The sequence below is a fragment of the Acanthisitta chloris genome, unplaced genomic scaffold (assembly GCF_000695815.1).
Source record: "Acanthisitta chloris isolate BGI_N310 unplaced genomic scaffold, ASM69581v1 scaffold12886, whole genome shotgun sequence".
Taxonomy (NCBI): domain Eukaryota; kingdom Metazoa; phylum Chordata; class Aves; order Passeriformes; family Acanthisittidae; genus Acanthisitta; species Acanthisitta chloris.
Genome location: NW_008678760.1, coordinates 1,650 through 10,633, shown reverse-complemented (window position 1 = coordinate 10,633; position 8,984 = coordinate 1,650). Strand labels below are relative to the sequence as shown.

Genomic DNA, 8,984 nt, shown 5'->3' with positions numbered 1-8,984 from the left:
GGAAGGGAAGGGTGCCTTCCTGATTAAGGGCAGAACTGGGGTGTCCTGAGCACCTGTGTGACATCCTGCAGCGTCTGACGCAGCAGCTCCACCTCGGAGCGCAGAGCCTCCACCTCCTCTGGCGACGGCTCCTGGGCACGCGTGGCCTCCTGCAAACCCACACGGCATCAGGCTGGGACTGCCACATCGTGTGTCACACCCCGAACCTCATCCCAGCCTGGACTCACCAGGTCCCTCAGCTGCCGGGTCAGCGCCTCCACCGCACGCTCCTTCTCCTAATCCTCCCCCGCGGGCGCCCCCCCCCCCCCCCCCAGCCTGTGCCGAGACATCAGGCAGCACAGGGTGCCCTCACCATCCCCACGACACCCCCAAAACCCCTCCTACCTGGCTTCCAGGGCAGCTTTCTCCAGGTCAGCATCCCGTGCCCGTGCTGCCAGCTGCTCCTCCAGCTGTGCCAGCCGCATCTCCTGCTTCTCCCGCGCGGGTCCCTCCTGGCTCTCGGCCAGCCGCAGGTTGGCAGCCAGGTGAAGGCAGGCGGCGTGGGCAGCCCTGCCCGTCCGTGATGCCTCGTGGCCCAGCTCTGAGAGGTCCCTGTGGTGGGTGGGAGATGTAGGGTGGGACTCTGTGATCCTTGGGGATCTCCAGAGACCCTCCCCAGGGCCCTGCTGACCTCTCGGTGGTGGCTTTCATCTCCCCAAAGTGACGCCTGAAGGCCACCACCTGTCTCCAGAGGGTCAGGAGCCTGCTGTGCTCATTGCTGAAGTAGGTGTTGAAGGACTGGGGGTGGAATGGAGCAGGGTCAGTGGCTGCTGGGTGCCTCACCACAGTCCCCAAATATTCCCCTTGTCCATACCCATCACCTCCACAGTCCTCCACTCCACCCCAATTCTATTCTGCCAGGAGAGGGATGGGGGACACATCTCCGTGCCTCACATCCCCTTCCCATCACATCCCACATCCTCTGTACCTCCAAAAATTCTTCACTGTGCAACATGCCCCAAAGCCCCCACATCCCTCCCAGTGGTCCTGTATAATTTTCCATAACACATTCCTGCATCCTCCTTCCTTATATCCCCTTCCCATCACATGCCACATCCTCTGCACCCCCTAAGTTTCCTTTTCACATCCCCCACGGTCCCACATCCCTCCCAGTGGATTATCACTTTCCATTATGCATCCCCACATCTCTCTGCCTCATATCCCCTTCCCACCATATACCACATTCCCTGCACCCTCAAATTCTTCCCCATGCAACATCCCCCAAAGCCCCCACATCCCTCCACGTGGTCCCTGCACTCCCTTTCATGTCACATCCCAGAATCCTTCTGCCTCATATCCTCTTTCACCACATGCCACATCCTCTGTACCTCCAAAGTTTCCTTGCAACATCCTCCACGGTCCCATATCCCTCCCAGTGGCCCTGCATCCCTCATGGTGGTCCTACATCACTTTCCATGACACATCCCCACACCCCTCTGCATCATATCCCCTTCCCATCACATCCCCTGCACCTCCAAATTCTTCCCCATGCAGCACAGCCCTGCATTTCTGCCAGTACTCCTGCGTTCCTCCCTGCATCCCTTTCCATGCCACATCCCTCTGCCTCACATCCCTCTCCCCACCATGCCTCTGTCCTGCTCCCTGCAGGATCCTGCCTCCCCCCACACCCCCAGGGTCCCCCAAACCTCCTCCTCGCGCCTCCACTCTGCCTCCCTCTGCTCCAGCTCATCCCGTGCCCGTGCCCAGTCGGCCGTGAGCTTGCGGATGTCCTCGCTCAGCGCCTCGTTGGCCACGTTGGCTTGTTCCAGCTGCTCCCGCAGCATCGAGTTCACCTGCACCAAGCTGCTGCTCCTGGGATGGGGGATGTCACCAAGGCTGAAGCATTCCCACCCCAGGGATCCCCACACCTCTCCAGGGACCCCCACTCACCTCTGCTGCTCCTCCTCCAGCCGGATCAGGGCGTTCTCCAGCTCGTTGCTGCTCTCCTCCTCTGGCTGTGAGCTGCTGGCGTCCAGCTGGCTCTGAGGGGACATCACCCTGCTCACCATCACCCCAATTTGAGGGGATTCAGGGCAGGGGACCCTCCCCCAAACTACCCCTCACCGTCAGCCTCTCCTGCTCCAGCTCTGTCGCTTTCTCCAGCAGCTGCTGCTCCACTTCGCCGCATTTCTTCTTATACTGCAGCACCTGAGCAGAAGGATGGGGGTGGGTGACACTGAGGGGGAGCGTCCCCAAAACGTCCTTCTGTCCCCTGGGAAGGATTTACCTTGGCTTGGAGCTTCTGCACCAGCTGAGCTTGTCGCTGCTGGCCCTCCTGGTACGCCTGGAGCTTGCGCTTGTAGGCGGCTTGTTCCTCCTCCAGCAGCCGCCGCAGCTCGATGTTGTGCTGGGCCAGGCTCCGGCTCTCCGCTGCCTCCCGCTCCCCTGTCTCCAGCCGCAGGGTCTGCTCCAGCTGGGATGAGGTGGGACACAGGCTGACACCCTCCCAGCACCCCTCAAACATCCCCTACCTTCACCCACAACACCCTATCCCAGCAAAGCCATCGCTTCAGGGTCAGCCCGCAGCAAACCCTGACAACCAAAGCCAAGAGCTCCCCCAAATCCCACATCCTCCTCTCTTAGCATGCTCAGGGAGAGGATGAAGGGGAAATTTTGGGGGTGCTTTAAAAAAAAAAACCACCTCAACTTTCAATCTGGGGGTTCAGCAAAGCACCATGCCATTTGGCACTGGGCTGGCTGATGGATAAAGGACCCTCAGGTGCAAGAGTAACAGTTTGCCCTAGGGTATTTTCCTGCTATTTGCTCTTTTTTGGTTGATAACCAGGCACAGTTAGCAACTGTGGGATGATGAAATAGAGGGATTTCCTCCAAAATCCCATCAGCCCCTGGGTTTCCCCAGGAGTCACATTCACCACTGGAAAGGCCAAAACCCTTTTCAGTCCCCGTTGCCATGGTGAAGGGATGCAAAGGTGAAGGATTCCCTCAGTGGTGTGGGGGGCTGCTTCCCAAAAAGCAGCAGGACAAATCCAACGGGGATGGATGGGGATGCTTTGTGCATCCCATGGGACAAGCCCTGGCAAGCCAGGATGTGTCCAGACAAGCCATGTGCATGGCACTGCAATTCCCATCACGTTGCGCCAGTCTCTCCAGCTCCAAGCAAAGGGAAGGCAAAGGCTGCACCTTCCACTTTTGGGGGTTGCACTTTTCAGCTTTTGGGATGAGGAAAAAGGGTGGAAAAAGGGTGTGTTCGGGTCACTCACCCTCTCACTGATGGCATTGTACTTGATGGCCAACTCATCGCGCTCGGCGCGGCTCTGCGCCAGCAAGTCCTCCACGCGCGACAGCTCCTGCTGCAGGATGCGATTCTCCTCCTGGAGGGACAGCAGCGAGGACATGGCCCCAGCCACTGCGGGGTGGGGACAGGGCTCAGGGACACTCTGGAGAGCAGCAGGCTGGGATCCAGCCCCAGGGCAGGGATCTGGCACCAGGACAGAGCCAAGATGCCCTTTGCTACCAAGAGCCGCTTTTGTTCTCAGCATGAAGCGGCTGAGCCTTCCCCACGCACTTGGCCCAGGCCATGAGAAGCATTTTCACTCCCTCAGCTGGAAATTCCATGCCCTCCACATCTCAGACATGCCCTCTGTGATCCCCAAACTGCTGGAAAGGCACAATTGTGGGCCCCAAGTCACAGCAAATTTGCACTTGCCATGACAAAGAACATTTAGATCCCTGTTTGCAGTCACAAAACTGCTGTGCATTTGTAGTTTCAGTCATGAACTCGCTGCAGAGTTGCATTTGCAACTGCAAACCCACTGCAAATTTCATTCTGCAGTCACAAAACTGCTGCAAATTTGTGCTTGGGATCAGAAAAGTGCTGCAGGTTTCTAGTGGCAACCACAAAACCTCTGCAGGTTTGCACTTCTGATCCCCAAACTGCTGCAAATTCAGGTTTGTGATGGTGAAACTGCTGTGAGTTTGCAGTGACAATCCCCAAATTGCTCCAGATTTGCATTTGTGATCACAAAACTGCTGCAGGTTAGCAGCTGCAATCACAAAAATCACTGAGAATCTGTGTTTGTGATTCAAGATTCATAGCTGTGATTCTGAAAGAGCCACAGATTCGCAGTTGTGACCCTAAACCCACTGCAAATTCATGTTTGTGATCCCAAAGCTGCTGAAAATTCATGTCTGTGATCCTAAAACTCCCACAGATTTGCACTTGCAATCACCAAACTGCTGCAAAATCATAGTTGTGATCCCAAACCCACTGCAAATTCAGGTTTTGAGCCCCTAACTGCTGCAAATTCAGGTTTGTGATCCCAAATTGCTGCAAATTCATGTTTTGATCCCAAACCCACTGCAATTCATGTTTAAGATCCCCAAACTGCTGCAAGTTTGCAATTCCTATCCCAAAACTGCTACAGATTCATAGTTGTGATCCCCAAACTGCTGCAAATTCAGGTTTGTGATCCCAAATTGCTGCAAATTAATGTTTTGATCCCAAACCCACTGCAAATTCACATTTTGATCCCTAAACCGCTGGGAATTCAAGTTTTGATCTCCAAACCGCTGGAAATCCAAGTTTTGATCCCCAAACCGCTGGAAATTCCTGCCCGTGCCCCTAAACCCACTGCAGCTGTGCAGTTACAATCTCCAAACTGCTGCAGATTCACAGCTGTGATCCCCAAACTGCCCCAGAAGATGCAGCACAGCCCCGCGATGTGCTATCCCCCAAACCCAGTCCCCATTCCCATTCCCAATCCCAATCCCAATCCCCCCGCTCTCCCTCCCCGGGGTAAGCAGCGATTCCTCGGGGGACACACGAGAGATCCCACCTCAACCACAGCCTCCGCTGCGCTCATGGAGCATCCCCAGCGCTCGGCACCCCCGAGCCGCTGTCTCCTGGTCCCGAAATCCCTTTTCCTGGATTTGGGGGCTGTTTAGCTCGTTGCCTGCGAGCGGAAAGCGGATGCTGGTCAGGATTAGCCCGAAATCCTCACCGCCCCCTCCCTGTGTGACGGCAGGACTGGGGACCCTCCTCTTCCTGGGCTGCCTCGGGGGGTCCCAACGCCTCCTACAGCATCACTGAACCATCCTCTCCCAAAAACATCCCCTCGGCGTTCCCGTATCCAGCAGCGCTTGGGAAATAAACCCAACCCAAAGCTCTTGGCGAGAGGAGAATGAAAAAAAAAAAAAAAGGAAGAAAAATGTAAACAAGTCCCAAGTCCTAGCGTTTCCCTCGCCCAAAATGGGTAGAAATGTCCTTACTCCGCGGCGTGACTGCCCCCCCGGGCAGGATTTGAGCTGGTTTCCAGCAGGGAATTGAGCTCCTTGGAGGGAGGCAAGTAGTCTTCTCGTTAAGCCTCGGCGTTCATTAAGCTCCTTAACGCCCAGGACTTCACTCCGCCAGGAAAAGCTCTGGGGTGGAGCGTCCAGGGGTTGCCAAGGGGTGAAGGAGCATTAAACACACCCCCGGGATGTGTTTCCCCTCCCGCCGGAGCCGCTGGAGCAGCAAATTTATTCCCCGGAGAATGAAAGTGTTTCTGTCCCCACCCAGGTAGGGAAAAGAGACGATAAATCCCCAACCCGAGCTCAATATCCCCATGGATGTGGCTGGTGGTATCCCTGCTCCCGAAATAAGGGATGAGCCCGAGCCCGAGCCCAACCCACGCTCCGGGGAGTCTCCCAGCCACTCTGCCCGCGGGGAAAGTGCCCTTTCTCCTGCAGAGATTAGGGAGCAAGCAGATGGGATTCAGGATTTACAGCGTCCCAGATTCCTCCAGCCAAGCAGGAGCTGCCTCAAAGTCCTCCTCTGAGGATCTGTATCCCCAAAAACCTCATTTCCCCTCCATTCCTTCCCTTACCTTCCCTTCCTGACGTCCTTCCAAGCATAAACCACTGCTAAGCAACAAGATTGTTGTGCTTCACCGTCTGATCTCGTTTCCTCAGCACCAGCAGGGAGAGAGAACCACAAAAGCTCATCCCAACCCCTCCAAACCTGCACAGGGGGCAGGAAAAAAAATTCCAAGTTGGCATCCAAACCATTTTATTAGTCACTTTGAAGCGTTACATTTCACCTGAGTTTGCTGCCAGGCCCAGGGAAAAGCTTTGAAAGCTAAATGCCCCTCATCCAGTTGGAAAGGGAAAGGGAAAATGCAAGGGATTGGATAAAAATAAGTGGAATTTCGTAACCAAAAGGCTTTAATATAAATAGGTAAGAAAATATTTATTTGTTTAAAGAGGAACCTCAACCCCAGAGACAGATTTCCATGTTGTCCTTCATAAATGTCCATGAAAAGAAGTAAAAAAAATCTTGTCTTCAAATAGAGGAGGAATAAAACAAACTTTCCAGAGGAAGAAATGAGGAATTCCAGCATGGAATCGCATCCCAATTAAGTGCTCAGAAAAAAAAATCATCAAGGTGATACTTGGCATCTTGGCAGGGTGTTCATCTGGATTTGGGAGTTGGGATGTCTCCAAGAAGATGCTCTTCGCTGAGGGAAGGATTTATCCAGCCCAAAAACACAAGCAGAAAGCAGAAGGGTCTCTGAGGAGACTCCAAGCACTTGCTCACCCTCTTGTTATCAAAGAGAGGGGATGAACCTGATGGTGTTTTCCCAAAAGAGAAGCCCCCAAGGTCTTCCATGATTCAGATCCCAGACATTGCAGGCACAGGTGTGTGGAGTGTATTAAGGCACGTGGTGGTTTCTTTCCAGCACTTATTCCAGCATTTTGATGCCAGACAGGATTTAAGGGCAGGAGCAGAGTGTCCTGAAGCTGCTTCTTTGGTCCCAAAGGAATCACAACGATCCCAGCACCCACATGGTGGAAAGCAGATGAGGGCAGGGTCAGAACTGAACCCAGCCCGAGTTCCCCTGAGTCTGGCTGGAAGCTGACCTGGAAAGAGGGAAAATGAGAGGGAGGTGAGACACTGTCCCAGGTTGCCCAGGGAGGCTGTGGCTGCCCCAACCCTGGCAGTGTTCACAGCCAGGTTGGCTAAAGCCTTGAGCAACCTGCTCTGGTGGGAGGTGTCCCTGCCCAGGGCAGGGGTTGGGGCTGGATCATCTCTAAACTCCATTCCAACCCCTTAACAATCTATGGATCTATAGAATGAAGGATAAAAAGGGGTTTAGACATAGAAAGGGTATCCAAGGAGGGAGCTGAGCAGCAAATGGATCCTCCAGGTTCACCCAGAGCAGCAGAGGAAGAAGTGCCCACAGACCTGAACTCAGGGAATTTGCCACACACAGTCACAGAGACTTTGCAGTCCCAAAGTTGGGGCTTGATGGAGCAGTGCCCCCACTCCAGTGGGGTTTTCCAGCAAAACAAGTTGGATTTGGGACACCCACACCCCACCCAAGCCTCTTCACAGCCTCACCCTGAAGCTTTGGCAAAGTCTCCCCAGACATCTGAGGCAGGAGCAGCTCCAGGCTGCGGCCAGGACAGCACAGAGTCTGTTGGGAAAGTCAGGAAGAGAGAAAACAAACACCAGGAGTTATGTCCCACTCTTATCCCAGATTCCTCCCTCTTTTACTCCAACTATGATGGATAAACCAGAGCCTAATGAGCTTTACAGTCATCCACAGACCTGTGATGGGTGTTCCTGGGAGCTGGGTGGGGGTGGAGAGCGAGGATGGACGCTCTCCAGAGGAGGATTTTCCACCAGGAGGTGGTGGGAGCAAGCTCAGACCCCCAAGTCCTGCAGGACGTTGTCTGGTGTTCCCTGTTGCTCCTTCTTTTTTCTTCATGTTCTGAAACAAGAGAGGGAAATCGGGGTGGGATCATGTTTAAATCCAGAGCTGAAGTGCAAATCCTCATGGCCACAGATCCCACAAAGCCAAATTGCATCCCTGCAGTGCTGTGACATTCCACTGCTGGTGCAGTGAGGGGTGACAAAAAAGGGGGTTTTTAACCCAAAAATCCCCACCAGGAGCCCACAGAACTGGTTCTGGAACTAGGAATTGTAACACCACCCCCTGCAAAGCCCTACACGTCATCCTGACTGGCTCTGCCCCAGGCTTCCCTGTGCACAGGGATTATGGGAAGGAGCCACTGCTTCCTTGTGCCACCCAAAGGAAAGGTGCTGGGAGAGCTCCTCACCGCGATGTTGAGTTTGATGGTTTGTCCCTCCTTGAAGCCCAGATCCAGTTTGGGACCCTGATCTGGGTTCTGGGCCTGGTGAGCCAGCTCACTCTGCTGCTTCACCCACCTGCAGGAATGAAACACATGGAAAAGGAGAGTCACCAATCAGCTCCAAGCTCTCCCAGAAAAATCCTGCTCCACATCATCCCCTCTGACCGGCAGCACCTCTTCAAAGGCAATGGAGGTGATCTGAGACCTCACCTGATGAAGCAACAAGGCAACACTGATTCCCACCAGCAGCTGAGCCACACAGATCCTCCAGCCAGCAGCACATCCCACCCCAAACCCCACTATTCCTAGCAGCTACAGCAGCATCCCAGTCCCTCAGGAGCAGCCCCTACTGGTGGCATGTGAAGCAATGCATATAAATTAAGGAATCTGACCAATTTTGGATGGGGAAGCTCAGTTTGGGACCCTGCTGATACAGACTGGGAAACACTGGACAGAGGGAGAGCTGCCTGCACAAACAGGTGTTTCCACCTCTCCACACCACTCCTGCCTGCTCCAGCGTGACAGGAGCTCACACCTTCCTCTTCTCCACCCTTCTGATGGACAGCTGCCAAAAAACAGAGCTGAGAGGACAGAAGGAAAGGCACAGACTCACTTAAAATGGTCCTGGAGAGCCACGTTGAAGTCAAAAGCATCTCCTCGGTCCCCAAAGCCGACTCCGATGAACGCCCGGCGGCCTGGGGAGGGAGGAGGAGTCAGGGCTGGAATGCAAAGCTGCGGAGGAAGAGGGATGGGATACCCCATCCCACACAGCCTCGTGCCTGCTGCCACCTCCAGCAGGAGCTGGGACTCCAGAGACTGAGAGATGGGACAGGAGATCATAGGATCCGAGT

At 54.6% G+C, this 8,984-nt stretch overlaps 1 protein-coding gene and 1 long non-coding RNA gene across 2 annotated transcripts in view; both read right to left on the bottom strand.

The window, feature by feature from the left end:
• Positions 1-2,140: 2,140 nt before the first annotated feature.
• LOC103804425 lies at positions 2,141-3,397 on the bottom strand. The gene is made up of 3 exons (XR_624759.1): positions 3,261-3,397; positions 2,267-2,452; positions 2,141-2,187 (listed from the first exon to the last, which is right to left on the bottom strand). It is a non-coding gene; the product is annotated as an uncharacterized LOC103804425 (long non-coding RNA).
• A 3,451-nt stretch (positions 3,398-6,848) lies between these two features.
• The window catches only part of LOC103804426 (adaptin ear-binding coat-associated protein 2-like), a gene marked incomplete at its 5' end in the record, with an annotated part of 3,072 nt that continues 936 nt past the window's right edge, over positions 6,849-8,984 (bottom strand). Inside the window, 5 exons of the mRNA XM_009077039.1 lie at positions 6,849-6,897; positions 7,379-7,454; positions 7,589-7,751; positions 8,101-8,209; positions 8,747-8,828. Coding sequence (XP_009075287.1) covers positions 6,849-6,897; positions 7,379-7,454; positions 7,589-7,751; positions 8,101-8,209; positions 8,747-8,828 — 479 coding nt within the window. The remainder of the gene's footprint in view (positions 6,898-7,378; positions 7,455-7,588; positions 7,752-8,100; positions 8,210-8,746; positions 8,829-8,984) is intronic.